Source organism: Rana temporaria, chromosome 1, assembly GCF_905171775.1.
Source record: "Rana temporaria chromosome 1, aRanTem1.1, whole genome shotgun sequence".
NCBI lineage: Eukaryota > Metazoa > Chordata > Amphibia > Anura > Ranidae > Rana > Rana temporaria.
In genome coordinates this window covers 360,694,869-360,712,239 of record NC_053489.1, presented here as the reverse complement: position 1 = coordinate 360,712,239, position 17,371 = coordinate 360,694,869, and the positions used below count along the sequence as shown (strand labels likewise).

General features: G+C 47.8%; 1 protein-coding gene across 1 annotated transcript in view; it reads left to right on the top strand.

Moving 5' to 3' along the window:
- THEG (theg spermatid protein) overlaps positions 1-16,959 on the top strand; it is a 58,812-nt gene extending 41,853 nt beyond the window's left edge. Inside the window, exon 6 of the mRNA XM_040321951.1 lies at positions 16,552-16,959. Within this exon, the coding sequence (XP_040177885.1) occupies positions 16,552-16,799 (248 nt within the window). The 3' untranslated portion in view covers positions 16,800-16,959. The remainder of the gene's footprint in view (positions 1-16,551) is intronic.
- The last annotated feature ends 412 nt before the right edge of the window (positions 16,960-17,371 follow it).

The window sequence follows — 17,371 nt, the reverse complement described above, 5'->3', positions numbered from 1 at the left end:
GAGGAGGGAGAAACATATGTTTTATTGCAGATAGACATAGCATGTCTCTTCTGCAGTAAAATTCCTTCCTGCTCACAGTATATTATAGCTAAACTTTAGTTCTGCTTTAAGTCTTGACCATGGGTTACATGCTGCTACCTTCAGGTGAGGACACTGGCAAACAAAGTTGTTAGGACAGTACATGTAACCCCTTCCACCCCCAGCAACCCTCAGTTTTTTTGCTAGTGTCCTTAGGTGAAAGATAACCTATATTGGCCTATATTTTCATAATTACTGGAAGACACACTGTAGAGGTATATGCTTTTAGGTAGATTCACAAAGAGTTAGGCCGGCTTATCTACAGATAAGCCGACCTAACTCTGAATCTAAGCCGACCTATGTTTAAGTGTATTCTCTAACAGAGATACACTTAAACATATCTAAGATAGGACGGCTTGCGCCGTCCTATCTTAGATTGCAATGTTCTGGCTTACCGCTAGGTGGCGCTTACATTGCGGCCGGCCTAGATTATGTAAATGAGGGGATACGCCGATTCCCGACGATTTACGAGCGTACGCCGGGCCTACACCGTCGAGTTACGTCGTTTCCGTAAGGGATAGGCCGCCTAAATTTAGAGCTATGCTCTAGTGGACTAACTATTGTTAAGTATGGTCGCCGTTCCCGCCGCGAGGTTCGAATTTTTAGCGTCGTTTGCGTAAGTCGTCCGCGAATCGGGAGTTACGTTGTTTACGTCCGCATCGAAATCAATAGGGCCGTACGGCGTACTTAGCCGCAATGCGCCCTGGGAAATGTAGTCGCCCGGCGCATGCGCAGTACGCAAAAACGTCGAAAAACGTGAGGTCAAGCCTCATTTCAATACTACACGCCCCCCTCCCAGTCATTTGAATTAGGCGCGCTTACGCCCGCTCGTTTTAGGCTACGCCGCCGAAAATTTTAAGGTAAGTGGTTTGAGAATCACTTCTAACCTAAATAATTTACGGCGGTGTAGCCTAAAAAGAGTAGGCTAGGCCGTCCTAATTTTAGGCGCCCCTACGTGAATCTACCCATGTGTTCATATTTTTATGTCTGAGGTTTACACCCACTCTATAAGAGCCTGTGTTCTGTACTGTACCATTAAAAAAAATTTTACTTACCTGTAAAATGCTTTTCTTGGAGTAGAGTACAGAACATAGGCCACCCTCACTATTGCCATTGTGTGTTTCTCTGCTTGCTGGCAAAAATTAGCATTGCTGGGACTGGAAGGGATTATTTGGGCTGTGCTTTGTCATCTGAAGGTGGCAGTACAGGGCCGATCTGAGACGGGGTGCACTGCACCCAGGCGCCAGAGGGGAGGGGGCGCCAAAGTGTCAGGAGCACCGAGTGTGTTGCCAATGAATCATCATTGCTGCTTTCCCGCAGCAGCTGCCCCTGGTGGTGAGCACCTCTCTCTCTCTCAGCCCCCTCTCTGTCCACCACCCTCTCTTTCAGCCCCCCCTCTCTCAGATCCACCTTCTGACCACTACCCTTTCAGCCCCACATCTATCTCAGCCCCCCTCTCTCTCAGCCCAACCTCTCTCACTCAGCCCCCCTCTCTGACCACTAACTTTTCTTAGCCCCCCCTCTCTCTCAGCCCCCCTCTGTCAACTACCCTCTCTCTGAGCCCCTCTCTCTCTCAGCCCCACCTCTCTCTCAGCCCCCTCTCTGTCCACTACCCTATCTCTCAGCCCCACATCTCTCTCAGCCCCTCTCTCTGTCCACTACCCTCTCTCTGAGCCCCTCTCTCTCATCCACACCTCTCTCTCTCAGCCGTCTCTCTGAGCCCCTCTCTCTCAGCCCCCTCTCTGTCCACTACCCTCTCTCTCAGCCCCACCTCTCTCTCAGCCTCACCTCTCTCAGCCCCCCTCTATCTCAGCCACATTTATTTCTCTCTCTCAGCCCCCCTCTGTCTCAGCCACATTTCTCTCTCAGCCTCATCTCTCTCTCTCTCCCAGCCTCACCTCTCTCTCAGCCCCACCTCTCTCTCAGCCCCACCTCTCTCTCTCTCAGCCCCCACCTCTCTCTCTCTCTCAGCCCCCACCTCTCTCTCTCTCAGCCCCCACCTCGCTCTCTCTCTCAGCCCCCACCTCGCTCTCTCTCAGCCCCCAATTCGCTCTCTCTCTCAGCCCCCACCTCGCTCTCTCTCTCTCTCAGCCCCCTCTCTTTCCACTACCCTCTCTCTCAGCCCCCTCTCTGAGTCCCTCTCTCTCTCAGCCCCTCTCTCTGTCTACTACCCTCTCTCTGAGCCCCTCTCTCTCTGTCCACTACCCTCTCTTTCAGCGCCACCTCTCTCTCAGCCTCACCTCTCTCAGCCCCCCTCTGTCTCCGCCATATTTCTCTCTCAGACTCATTTTTATCTTTCTCTCTCAGCCTCATCTCTCTCTCAGCCTCATCACTCTCTCAGCCTCACCTCTCTCTCTCAGCCTCACCTCTCTCTCTCTCATCCTCACCTCTCTCTCTCTCTCAGCCCCACCTCTCTCACTCTTTCAGTCCCATCTCTCTCTCTTTCTCTCTCAGCCCCCACCTCTCTCTCTCTCAGCCCCCACCTCTCTCTCTCTCAGCCCCCACCTCTCTCTCTCTCTCCCTCTCAGCCCCCACCTCTCTCTCTCAGCCCCCACCTCTCTCTCTCTCTCTCTCAGACCCCTCTCTCTCTCTCTCAGCCCCCTCCCCTTTCTCTCTCAGCCCCCACCTCTCTCTCTCAGCCCCCACCTCTCTCTCTCAGCCCCCACCTCTCTCTCTCTCTCTCTCTCAGCCCCCACCTCTCTCTCTCAGCCCCCACCTCTCTCTCTCTTTCAGCCCCACCTCTCTCTTTCAGTCCCATCTCTCTCTCTTTCTCTCTCTCAGCCCCCACCTCTCTCTCTCTCAGCCCCCAACCCTCTCTCTCAGCCCCCACCCCTCTATCTCTCTCTCTCAGCCCGCACCCCTCTATCTCTCTCTCTCAGCCCCCACCTCTCTATCTCTCTCTCTCAGCCCCCACCTCTCTCTCTTAGCCCCCACCTCTCTCTCTCTCTACCTGACAGTTTAGGGTGGCCATATCACCGCGGCCCTGGCGTTGCGGCCTACCTGGCCAGGGCGTGAGTGCCACGCTGTGTTCCTTGTCTCGGGGCCATGTTGGTCCGGAACATTTGAACAGGACTCAGTGCTCGACTGGGTCCCCACTTTTGAAGATCCCAAGCAAGATAGCTGTTCGGTGGGGAGTCCATCTGAGGAACGCCAATGAGAGGCTGGCGATCCAAAAGGATTCCGACAAACCACCGGGGATCGAGGTAGCTGGACACTGAAGGATTGACTCCTCTTTCAGTCAGTACCTGGGCGACGTTAAGAAGAAGATCTAGACGTAACTTTACTTAGGAGGGTTATCTCCGTATCTGCAATCAGAGAGGGCCTGTGGCAGAGATGTCTCCCTGACGTTCATTCGGGAGGGTCTGTGGCAGAGACTTTGTCCTGAAGAGGTTCGAGCAAAACTTCGGCTGATAGGTCAGTGAGAGAGGCCTATCCGGGTACGCTAAGCCCACTCAAGCAGGAGTGGTGCAGAAAGTGTTACGCATGGGAGCAGGACTGTTCCTAATACTACGCCTAAATCTGCTGTTCTCCCTTCAATCTCTGTCCTTTTCATCACCAGTTCATTGTTTTTGCCCGGCTGGGTAATAAAGAGCACATAAAAAGACATTTCTTTGTGGACATTCCTTTACTACTGCTATATGCACCATTCACTCCTAGGCATTCGGAAGGAGCCATGAGGTAAATGTGCCATCCCATTCAATCATCAACAGCTCCTTCGGGGGTACCGCTACACTCTATTATGTATATATATCTTAAAAAGCATTGAAATGATTACACATTACATTTAAATGCTTTCATGAAAAAGACTAGTTATGAAATACAATACTATAACATTTTGTACAATTAGCCATCTATATGGGTGAAGTTAATCATGCATCAGTGTGTTCCTTGTATGCAGACCTGCTGAAGTCAATATCAGCAGAGGCGTCCCTAGGGGGGGGCCAGAGGGGGCCCTGACCCCCCCAACATCATGCTGTGCCCCACCATGTGCCCCCCCAAAAAAAATATTTTTTTTTTTTTTTTTTTTTTTTGCAATTTTTGTATTTTGCTCCCCGAGAGGGAGAGCATCCCCAGTCAGCTCTGCGGGGGATTCCTCCCCCTCCCTCTGCTCGCCGACACTGCATAATGCAAGCGCTCACACAACCAGATATTCTAGCCTGGACCGTGTTTAAGTGTGTGCACTGCAGACTGCAGTACACTGTAATCACTGAACTACATTATCTCCATCCCTTCTCTCCCCCATCTGTCTCCCTCCCCCTCTCCTGTTCTTTCAAAACATTCACAATTTACTTTCACTTTCAGTTAGGCAGATAATATACGGTGCAAATTTCTTTCCTGCATCCACAGATTGCAGGAAAGAAACTTGTATGATTCCCCCATCAACAGACAGTGGTGACGGGAATATCCCTCCTGCCCAGCAATTATATTCTCCCGACAAACAGTGATTATCACCAGTGACTATACAGCAACCACTAGTGATAATCATAAGAGAATCTGCTCATTAATGGTTCAAATCTCAGCCAGTTTCTGCTGAACCAGCTGAGATTTAAACTGTCTATGGCTGGTCTTAGCTCTTAGGCAGCCCATACATTGATTAGCACTGTGGAGTGTCGGCTTCCTGGCGGGATCGGGCATGTGGGATTTCAAACACACCCGAGCCCATCTCTATTGGTTGTAGACAGTTGAGCTCCCTGCAGGTTGCTTAGCAGCAGTGGACCCTTCTCTGACAAGCTGATCGGGATGCAATCCAGGTGATGCTCTTAGTCAAATCCTAGTCATAAATATCAGTGATTTTATTGATCAAAGCCCACACTTTACAGGCATAGAGCCCGCACTTTACAGGCATAGAAGCCAAACACTTTACAGGCATAGAGCCCACACTTTACAGGCACAGAGCCCACACTTTACAGGAATAGAGCCCACACTTTACAGGCACAGAGCCCACACTTTACAGGCCTAGAGCCCACACTTTACAGGCCTAGAGCCCACACTTTACAGGCATAGAGCCCACACTTTACAGGCATAGAGCCCACACTTTACAGGCATAGAGCCCACACTTTACAGGCATAGAGCCCACACTTTACAGGCATAGAGCCCACACTTTACAGGCATAGAGCCCACACGGCTGCTGATCATACGGTTGATTATATTTATGTGGTTGTACTCTTGATGCTAATAAATACTGTGTTTATTAGATCTGACTGGGAGCATCACCTGGATCACATGCCGATCAGCTTGTCAACAGTGAAGGTTATACAGCATTACTGCTGCTAGGTGACCAGCTGGGGGCTCAGCTCTCTATAACCAATAGTGCCAGCCTTCCCCTGCATGCACCCATAATGTCACCAGCACTAGGTCCTAATAGACTGCCGCCGCTGCCAAGGAGACAGACGCCAGACCAGCGCTGTAAATAGCAGGGACAGAACAGCTGGGGATCCCCACTGTGGCAGAACACCAGGGCCCGGTGGCAAGACAACCTTTGCAACCCTGATAGTTCTCCCACTGCTTTGTACCCTTATATTTTCTTGGTGTGCTGGTGACATATATCTCTTGTTTTCTGCCACCCTGGGGGGCCCCAGTATAGTAGCAAGGGAGCTCACTGCAGAACATGTGAAAGGGCCCATAGTGGGATCGTAGTAAAGGGCCCCAGGAGATTATATATATATATATATATATATATATATATATATATATATATATATATATATATAATTGCATTTTATAGTTGGCCCCCCTACTTTTGTCCCTGTCCCCCCATGTGCCCCCCCTAAATATGAAAGCTGGAGACGCCACTGAATATCAGCCCAGTGAATCATTTCATTTGAATCACTCTACGCAATCACACAAGCATGAAAAAGTTATTTGTGCATGTTGGAAAGCTGCTGCAGATATGACCCTTATGTAGCGACCCCTTTACTTTCAGTAAGGGCACTACGCTAAAGTTAGTGGGGGAATGAGAGAGGTAAGTTGCTCTCATTCCTAATTGTGTTAAATTTGTCTGTCGCCAAATCTGGATTGTTCTGTGGGTCAGTCTGCGTTCTAGGGATGCGGTACCATCCCTGGGCGGCAGGTGCCGCCAGAGAGGTCCAGGCGGAGCCGCTTCTTCCCAGCAGCCTATTGGAGAAGTTTTCCCTTGCGGGGCATGCTGGGGGGGAGTATTTCTGTGGCGGATGCCATTGTTCTGGGTTCTTCGCGGGTTCCTGGTTCCAGGTGCGGCACCCACCTTTAGGGTGTGCGCACATCGTGGGCCCCACCACTATGGCCTACCTGGCCTGGGGTCGCGCGCTATGCGGAGTTCCAGACTCTGGGCCTGGAGCGACTGATGCTGCCAAGGGGCCCCAGTGACTTACTGCGTCCCCTTTCTATTGAGGAGATCCCAGGCTGTATGCCGTTCGGTGGGGGATTGGCTTGAGGAGAACCCGGAGGCAGGTTATCCAAGAGGGCTTGAACGAACCATCGGGGATCTGGTGACCGGAACATTGACAGGTACACTTGCACTGTTAACCGGTGACCCTAGCACAATTTACTGGGAGGATTAGCTCAACCATTTAGCTCATCTAAGTTCTAGGCCTGTGGCAGAGGCCCCACTAGAGCCAGGTCTGTGGCAGAGACCTGTTCCTCCCAGCAACCTTAAAGTGGCACTTCAGCTGCCAGGCCTGTGGCAGGGGTCTGTCCGGAGGCACTTCACCCACTCTGGCTGGAGTGGCGACGAACTGTACTATTATTGACTGCTCTCGATTGCTTTCCTTCTATCCAAGCCTGATACCGCAAAGTTCCTTTACTTCATCAACCTTTTCTGTCTACCTCAAGTTGATGTTGGTCGTGTTGGGCTAAGAAATAAAGCATTCAGGAAACCTTTTCTTTGAACTGGACATTCGCTTATTGCTCTACTCACTACCTTCACCCCTAGACAACACATAGAGGTAACTTAATACGCCAATCCCAAAACAACCAGCGGCTCCTGAGGGGGTAGCGCTACACTTACTAGATGTATGACTGAACCCTTCCTATTTTAATGTAAAACAGGAGCACAGAAACTGGAAATTACAAAAAAAGCCATGTAGTGTAGCATCCAGTTTTTTAGTTTAGATCAGATTTAAAGGGAATCCCTACTTACGTTTACTTTAAATCTGCTCTGGGTAAAGAAAAACATCTAGTACGTCTGGATCATGTGGCTTACTGTTAGTACTGGTGCTTTGCAGTGGTGTAGACATTTTATTTCCAGTGGTGGTCACTCAAATTATAAGGTTTGGAGGCACCATTTGACACCTAGAATAAGGAGGCACACTGTCACAAATTATGGTGAGCGAGAGTGAACCACAACTGCGGTTAAGGAAAGATTTCAATAAACGTGAATGAGCACAACTGCATTAAAGATTCCAATGCACTTCTCTATGCAAGTGATTATTAGTACCGGACCCCAGGCATCACTCCAATCAGAGAACAGGAGTTTGGGGGTTCTCTATGTCATATCAAAGGAGTGCATTGGGCTACTAAGAGAGGAGGTATTACAACATACCTTCCAACCTTAGCCAAAAAAGGTATAACGAACATGTTCAGTATTTTAGGGCGGAAACCCGTATACAAGTAACAATGAATGTCAAGCACGTAGCATATAAAAATACTGTATGCAATTAGCATTAACTTGAGAGAGGCAATTGAAACTTAAATGGTTTAAGAGTATATGTCCGTTTAAGATTCTCCACAACTGTTTCAAGAAGGCACGTTAAGTAATCCCAAGCTGCACGGTAGTAAAAGTAAAGGCAGATTCAAATACAGTACTTAGTAATGCTATATAATTGATACGGGTAATTTTAGAGTAATAAATGTGTAGCGCCTGTGTACTTTTCAGTACAGGTGCTATACTAAATTTAGTTGGGGCATGAGAGAGTTACCTTGCTCTCATCCGTGTTGTTTTACTAAATTGGGTTCTGTCAGTTCTGGGCTGTCCTGTGGGTCGTTCTGTACTCTAGAGGTGTAGTTACGCCTCTGGACGACAGGTGGCACCAGAGGGGTCCAGGCGGAGCCGATTTTCCCCAGCATCCAATTGGAGGAGTGTTTCCCTTGCGGGGCATGCTGGGGGAGGGTATTTCTGTGGCAGACGCCATTTTCCGGGGTTCCTTCGCGGGTTCCTGGTTCCAGGTGCGGCACCTACCTTCAGGGTGTGCGCACATCACGGGCCCCACCACTATGGCCTACCTGGCTGGGGCGCACGTGCTACGCAGAGTTCCTGACTCTGGGCCCTCATGGCTCAGAGCAACTAAAGCTACAGAGGGGCCCCAGTGACTTACTGGGTCCCCACTTTACAAGAGAAGGATCCCAAGCTGGATGTGCTGTTCTGTGGGGAGTCGGTCTGAGGTAAGCCTGGAGGCAGGTGAGCCAGTGGGGCTTAGGCGAACCATCGGGTATCTGGGTACTGATCGCTGACGGGTTGTCTGCTGCGGGCTGTCAGTTAGTGCCCCCAAAATTACTGACTGAGAGGATTCGCTCTACGTTCATGTTCCTTAGTACTGGGCCTGTGGCAGAGACCCTTTATTAAACCAAATTCTATTGGAGCCGGGTCAGTGGCAGAGACTTGTTCCTACTCAGCAATCCTTAGTGACTTTCTGGCTGCCGGGCCTGTGAGGGGGACCTTTCCGGGGGCGCTATGCCCACTCCGGCTGGAGTTAGCGACGAGACAGGCATGTTCATTGGAGGCAGGACTGCTTCTGCTGTCCACAGCCTGTATATGCAGGGTTTACTCTTTTTCGCCGGTCAACTCTGTCTGCCTCGAGTTGGACCAGAGATAGAGCATTGAGAAAACGTCAACCAACGGTCTGGAAATTCTGTTACTGCTCTCGTTAGCGTCGTCACCCCTGGACACATCGCAGAGGTAACTTAGATAAGCCGATCCCAAATCTGATCAGCGGCTCCTCCGGGGGTAGCGCTACAAATGTAACATAGTAATGATACTTATCCGTTTGCAGAGGATGAGTTCTCCAGTAAGCAGAGTATTGCAGCAGCAATGGGATTCTGTCATGGAGGGTCTCCTGATGCGGGATATCTTAGGGTGTCCCCAGCCACAGCAGTAAGATGGGCAGCGTGGATGGAGGAAATGGATAACTGAGAGGCATCATGATAATTGACAATTATTTTTAACTGTTTATTTTTGCACCTTTTTGTCTCTCAATATTAATTAGTTTTTTCCATTAGTGCAATACACATTTATCCATTCAAATATATATTTCTGTCATCAGAAATTATATATGTTTTATCTATGGCCATGTGATATGGATATCGTTCCCATTTTCATATGACCTTTTTATGGAATTTTATTCCTATTTCAATCATACTTGGTCGCTGTTTGATTAAATAGTAGCTTGGTGTGATCTTGATGATATTCCCTTCAGTGGGATAAGTCCAGATGACGACATATCATTATATTTTAACCCCTTTTTTATTGTTTCCATTTAATGCACTTGATGTCATTGGCGTCCTATTTTAATTCTATTCTCTTTAATATTCACTTTGTTATTTACATTTTTTCGCCATTAACATATTTAGCTTGGTTTCCCTATTTAGTGGTTTTGAGCTTGTAGGATTTAGGACAAGTTCTCTGAACCTTGACTCTTTGTGCAGCTGCTCGGTTTTCTCATTATTTATAAGCTTCTATTTTTCTTAATTCATTGCGGTTATCTGGAGAGCTAATGCTCCATGGATATAACCGTTATGTGTCCTGACTATGGACGTCGAGAAAATGGCGGAACTCTTATTTCCGGTTTTGCGGTATATACACTGTGACCCGACGACCAATCAGGTTCCCCTGATGAAGTCACGTGACACGTGACGTAACGCCGTAGGGATTCGGGATTACATGTCACAATCGCAAGCCGGAGACCAACAGACAGACGTAAGACGGCGCTGTGGACGCCACGTCCCCTATTTGTTTTATGCGCTTGTTGTTTTATCCTATGTAAGAGTCCACTTTTACATCAATCAATAAATTTCCCCATTTATTTTACTTACTTCACCATTGGAGCATCCCTTTGTTCTCTCTCTCTCTCTCTCTCTCTCCCTTGTGGCGAGCATTTAGTATTGGTAAAAGAAAGTGCGCTTATCTAATATATTAAGTGAAAGCTGCAAACTCAAAATGTTTATACAAACAAATGGTAATATAGGTAAAAGATGGAGTTGCGCTAAAAAATTGTGTCTTATGCAGATCACCAGTGAAAAAATAATAACAAAAGAGGAAGTCCAATAAACGATCTAAAGGATTCTTCAGATGTGCATAAAAATGTAAAAAAATAATATGGTAAACAGTTCAGTGTAGAGACAGCTTTTGAGAACGTGTTCCAGCAAAGAAATGTAGAAAAACCAAAATCGTCCAGGATGCCTGGTGTTGCAGACCCTTACCAGAGTTAATGATCCGAAGGATCAATACGAGCAGATAGCCATACACCTGGGCTAGACAGGAAACGGATCCACAGCCAGACACAGACACCCGATGATCCAGCAATAGTGAACAAAGAAAGAAAAACTCCAATAGTGTAATATTGTATGGTATATAGGTAAATAACAACCCCAAGTGACTGGCAAACGGACAGTGTGACATAAACCTCCACCTCAGAACACACTGGTCCTTACCAGATTCATGTGAATAAAGAGCAAAGAAATCGTGGAAGATGACTATGCAGCTGCTTTCTTTGCTCTTTATTCACATGAATCTGGTAAGGACCAGTGTGTTCTGAGGTGGAGGTTTATGTCACACTGTCCGTTTGCCAGTCACTTGGGGTTGTTATTTACCTATATACCATACAATATTACACTATTGGAGTTTTTCTTTCTTTGTTCACTATTGCTGGATCATCGGGTGTCTGTGTCTGGCTGTGGATCCGTTTCCTGTCTAGCCCAGGTGTATGGCTATCCGCTCGTATTGATCCTTCGGATCATTAACTCTGGTAAGGGTCTGCAACACCAGGCATCCTGGACGATTTTGTTTTTTCTACATTTCTTTGCTGGAACACGTTCTCAAAAGCTGTCTCTACACTGAACTGTTTACCATATTATTTTTTTACATTTTTATGCACATCTGAAGAATCCTTTAGATCGTTTATTGGACTTCCTCTTTTGTTATTATTTTTTCACTGGTGATCTGCATAAGAGCATTTAGTATTATCATCACCTGCCAATCACTATTGTGAATCGAACCATCGGCAAGAGACCACTGCAGAGGATTGTATTGGGAAGCGGTTTGACATCTATTCCAGAATACGCTCATACCCAGGCTACATGCACATACCCTGCCACATTGAGGTGAGAGTTTTGGGAGACCATTTTTGGATGCCTATTCAGCGTCACTGTGATTTATTTGCAGCCATCATTTGAAGATCATCCACCTGTTACCAGCTGGTTATAGGACATTTTTTCTCTTCCTTAGGACATTGCTCTCTTTCATATATCTTTGACCCATTTGTGATTTCACAGTCACATTGTGACATATGGTTTTAGTACCTATTCATTCATTTTTTGCTCACTGGCATTGTGTTACATTTTTATCACTAGCCACCTTATGTATATTAGTTATTGGAGCTAGGATGGTTATTGTGGCATTTACTGATTCAGTTTTGCCTAAGGCCGGGTACACACGGACAAACATGTATGGTGAAAGCGGTCCGTCGGACCGTTTTCACCATACATGTCTGCCAGAGGGCTTCTGTACGATGGTTGTACACACCATCGTACAGAAGTCCGCGCGTAAACAATACGCGGGGCGTGTCCGCGGTGTCGCCGCGTCGATGACGCGGTGTCGCCGCGACAATGACGCGGCGACGTGGGCGGCCCGCCTTTAAAATGCTTCCACGCATGCGTCGAAGTCATTCGACGCATGCGAGGGACGGCGGGCGCCTGGACATGTACGGTAGGTCTGTACTGACGACCGTACATGTCCGAGCGGGCTGAATTCCAGCGGGCTGTTTTAAAACAAGTCCAGGAATATTTGTCTGCTGGGAAAAGGCCCGGCGGGCAAATGTTTGCTGGAATTCGGCCCGCTCGCGCCCACACACGACCAAACATGTCTGCTGAAACTGGCCTGCGGGCCAGTTTCAGCAGACATGTTTGGTCGTGAGTATGGGGCCTAAGTGTTAGCGCTTATCACTATTTTTCTTCATTCCATATTGTGCTGCTCGTTTTAGTTGAGGGAATATTGCCAGAAGTGGGTATGTAGCGTGGTCTGGCTACGGTCGACAATAATAGGACCCCGTTTGGATGGAGAGTGGAAGCCTTTATAGGCAGCAGACAGATGCATATGGAATCAATGATGATGATACGGCACACTTATGCATTCCACGGTGGAGCGCACATGGTGCCGGGCGATGGCGTCATCGCGTGGTCGCCGTATGCGTTCCAGCGTGGAACGCAATATGGCGACGAAAGAGCGCCTGTTACACACACATGACGAGTTGCAGTGAATTGTCTAACATTGAGAGGACCTTAACCTAAGTACAGAGTACAGGAATAATGAATGCAGAGGTCAGGATAGGGTAACACACAGAGTGCCGTAGTCAGATGTGAGTAATGTACATAGTACAGTGCAAGGGTCTGGAGTAGGGTTGTCCCGATACCACTTTTTTAGGACTGAGTACAAGTACCGATACTTTTTTTCAAGTAGTCGCCGATACCGAATACCGATACTTTTTTTAAATGTGTCCCCAAATGCAGCCATGTCCCCCCACAGAATCACAGATGCAGCCATGTCCCTCTAGCCATGTCCCCCCACAGATGCAGCCATGTCCCCCCCATTATCCAGCCATGTCCCCCCCATTATCCAGCCATGTCTCCCCCCATTATCCAGCCATGTCTCCCCCCATTATCCAGCCATGTCTCCCCCCATTATCCAGCCATGTCTCCCCCCCATTATCCAGCCATGTCTCCCCCCCCCATTATCCAGCCATGTCTCCCCCCATTATGCAGCCATGTCTCCCCCCATTATGCAGCCATGTCTCCCCCCCATAGCCCGCCATGTCTCCCCCCATTATGCAGCCATGTCTCCCCCCCATATCCCGCTTACCTGCATCCCCGCTACCGCCGACTGTGCAGTGCAGGCCCAAGACATTGTGCTGCCTGGGACCAAGAATGAAATGCTGTCCCCCCCCCTCTGCTGACACAGAGGGGGCCGACGGGGGGTTGCTGACACAGAGGGGGCCGACGGGGGGTTGCTGACACAGAGGGGGCCGACGGGGGGTTGCTGACACAGAGGGGGCCGACGGGGGGTTGCTGACACAGAGGGGGCCGACGGGGGTTGCTGACACAGAGGGGGCCGACGGGGGTTGCTGACACAGAGGGGGCCGATGGGGGTTGCTGACACAGAGGGGGCCGACGGGGGTTGCTGACACAGATGGGGCTGACATAATAAAAAAAAGTGTATATATATATAATATATATATATATATATATATATATTTCTGTTACCTCCATCCATGAGAGCTCTTATCTTTGAACTGTTGTGCGGCACCACCAGCTATTTCAGATATATCAATTTAAAAATGTTATTGCAAGCAAATTATAGCTGTTTTATGATAAAACAGCTATAATTTGCTTGCAATAACATTTATAATTTATATAACTGAAATAGCTGGTGGTGCCGCACAACAGTTCAAAGATAAGAGCTCTCATGGATGGAGGTAACATAAATACTTTTATGCTGGTTATTACCTTCCTTAAACAAAGTGCCCTACCTTTCCTGTGGCAGAGGCACTGGCGGGCAAAATATGGTATCCGATGATGGTACAGTAGTTGTAGCACGCAGTAGGCTGGCTCTGAGCTGTTCTTCCGAGAGTCACTGACTCCACCCCCCGGGAGCAGGGAGTTGAGCATGTAGCCGGCGGCGCCGTGAACTACAACTCCCATAACCCCTAGCGGCGACCATCTCACGCGACGTCACCTGACAGACTGACGTGAGTCAGGATTTCATCGCTGCTTCGGCGGCGGCCAGACACTCCAGTACAGACACAGGCAGCGGAACGGGCTGGCAGGGGTGTCAGAATGCGGCTCCCCTAAATGTGTAATACGCGCCGGGAACATTACAGCTTAGAATAGCTGTAATGATTGGCGCCACGCATAGTCACTCCCCTCGCTCGGGATTGGACAGTTCACCCGAGCAAGGGGGAGTGTCTATGCGCGGCGCCAATCATTACAGCTATTCAAAGCTGTAATGTTCCCGGCGCGTATTACACAGTCGGCGGTAGCGGGGATGCGGCGAACGGCGGCGGGAATGCAGCGTGACGGTGACGGCGGCGGCAGAGCGCGGGGGGGGGAGTATTCTATTTGGGTATCGGGGGTATTTGCGGGAGTACGAGTACTCCCGCAAATACTCGGAATCGGTCCCGATACCGATACTAGTATCGGTATCGGGACAACCCTAGTCTGGAGTATATAATGCACATAGTGCATGGGTAAGGAGTATGTAATGTACATAGTACAGGAGTCAGGTGTATGTAATGTACATAATGCAGGGGTCAGATATATGTAATTTACAAAGTGTAGAGTTCAGGAGTAAGTAATGCACTGGGTCAGGCGTATCTAAGATACACAGTGCAGGATTCAGAAATATATACAGAGTACAACCTAACCCACAGCCTATAATTTATATCACCACCACCCCTTTGTGCACTACACAGCAGTACACTTATTGTATATACACATAGACATATACACACACACACACTGTATACTCATATACTGTATTCACATATATACAATCACAATATATGGGCGCACACAAAATCACTTGCCCTTTTGGTGACATAGCTGGCTGGCACTTTAGGTGCTCCTACTGGCAGGAAGATGTGAGGGTGCCGAGGAGGAGCAGCATGTAGGGCCGTGTCCTGTTTAAGGATGCCCTCCTCATACAGTATCTCACAAAAGTGAGTACACCCCTCACATTTTTGTAAATATTTTATCATATCTTTTCATGTGACAACACAGAAGAAATGACACTTTACCACAATGTAAAGTAGTGAGTGTACAGCTTGTTTAACAGTGTAAATTTGCTGTCCCCTCAAAATAACTCAACACACTGCCATTAATGTCTAAACCGCTGGCAGCAAAAGTGAGTACACTCCTAAGTGAAAATGTCTAAATTGGGCCCAATTAGCCATTTTCCCTCCCCAGTGACATGACTCGTTAGTGATACAAGGTCTGAGGTGTTAATGGGGAGCAGGTGTGTTAAATTTGGTGTTATCGCTCTCCTTCTCTCATACTGGTCACTGGAAGTTCAACATGGCAACTCATGGCAAAGAACTCTCTATGGATCTGAAAAAAATAATTGTTGCTCTACATAAAGATGGCCTAGGCTATAAGAAGATTGCCAAGACCCTGAAACTGAGCTGCAGGGTGGCCAAGACCATACAGTGGTTTAACAGGACAGGTTCCATTCAGAACAGGCCTCGCCATGGAAGTTGAGTGCATGTGCTCAGCATAATATCCAGAGGTTGTCTTTGGGAAATAGATGTATAAGTGCTGCCAGCATTGCTTCAGAGGTTGAAGGGGTGGGGGGTCAGCCTATCAGTGCTAAGACCATACGCCGCACACTGCATTAAATTGGTCTGCATGGCTGTTGTCCAAGAAAGAAGCCTCTTCTAAAGATGATGCACAAGAAGAACCATGCCCTGTGTACTGATGAGACCAAGATAAAATTATTTGGTTCAGATGGTGTCAAGCATGTGTGGTGGAAACCAGGTGAGGAGTACAAAGACAAGTGTCTCTTGCTTACAGTCAACCATGGTGGTGGGAGTGCCATGGTCTGGGGCTGCATGAGTGTTGCCGGAACTGGGGAGCTACAGTTCATTTAGGGAAACATGAATGCCAACGTACTGTGACATACTGAAGCAGAGCATGATCCCCTCCCTTCAGGGACTGGGCCACAGGGCAGTATTTCAACATGATAACGACCCCAAACACACCTCCAAGACAACCACTGCCTTGCTAAAGAAGCCGAGGGTAGAGGTAATGGACTGGCGAAGCATGTCTCCAGACCTAAACCCTATTGAGCACTTGTGGGGCATCCTCAAAGGGAAGGTGGAGGAGCACAAGGTCTCTAACATCCACCAGCTCCGTGATGTCATCATGGCAGCCTGTGAAATTTTGGTGAACTCCATGCCCAAGAAGGTTGAGGCAGTGCTGGAAAATAATGGTGTCTGTCACATGGGGAAAAAGAGAGGATCCTCAAACCTGTGTAAGCTCCAAGTACGTGAATAGAGCAGCGTGGGAGCAGAAGTAAAGTAAGTATAAGCAACTTCTTGGGCTGCTGAAACTTGCTGGGGCAAAGCACAGTTTCATTTAGGGATCATCTTCTTTATATTTACTGAAACCTTTCTCAGGGTAAGGATTTTATGGAAAAATAAAAGCAAGTTGGTAGAATACAATTCTTTGATAAAATATATTTAAAAAACAAACAAACACTGTAAACATTTGTTGAAATAGCTTCTTTTTTTCCAGTGCCCAAAGGAGAACACTCCCAGTACCAACATGATCTCTCAGTCATACGTCATGTTTCTGCATCTGCCCTCCAAGCTCAAGCCTCAGACAGAGTCTGCCAGCTTTCAAAACCAAAAACTCGAAAGTCTCTTTTTGAGGGATATGATCCCTACCGAATTTCACCTGCAGCTAAGCATGCTGAGGCCTCTTCGCGTATTGTTGAGCTCTGCACCCCCCCAGCTCGCAGGCAACGTCAAAAGAAAATCTAAAACATTTACTCTGTTGTCTCAAAAGCAGTTCATAGTTCTTGTTTGCTGGTTGTCCACATGAAAGTTGCATGTAAAATATTGTGAACTGAAATTTGGCAAATTGTCAAAATTAAATATCCACCTAAAAGTCTGGAAATGAATTCGTAATACAGCGCTTAAAGTTTAAGTAAACCCCCCTATTGTTTTCAGCCATGGAAGCTGCCATCTTTGCCTTGGTGTAATCTATAACTGCCATGATGCTGCACATGTAATCAGTTATGACACCAGCCATTGGATGGTTTGACAGTTTGGTTGAGAGCACAACCAATGGAAGTGTTACATTTTCGGCACGTGCTGCAAATGAAACTGTTTTTTGAAACTGGTAAATGGATGGGTTTACTTCCGCTTTAAGCAATTTGGAAGTACCATAGATTTCTGACATGGGAATGAAAATGTACTACTGGAAAAAACAGTTGAGCAATGTACGTGATGCTTTTTAGTAAATTATACTAAGGCGTCATTTACACTTGAAGATGGAGGCGGGGCATAAAAATGGGTTTATTGCTCTCTTTAAGTTTCAAAGGCACATGCCA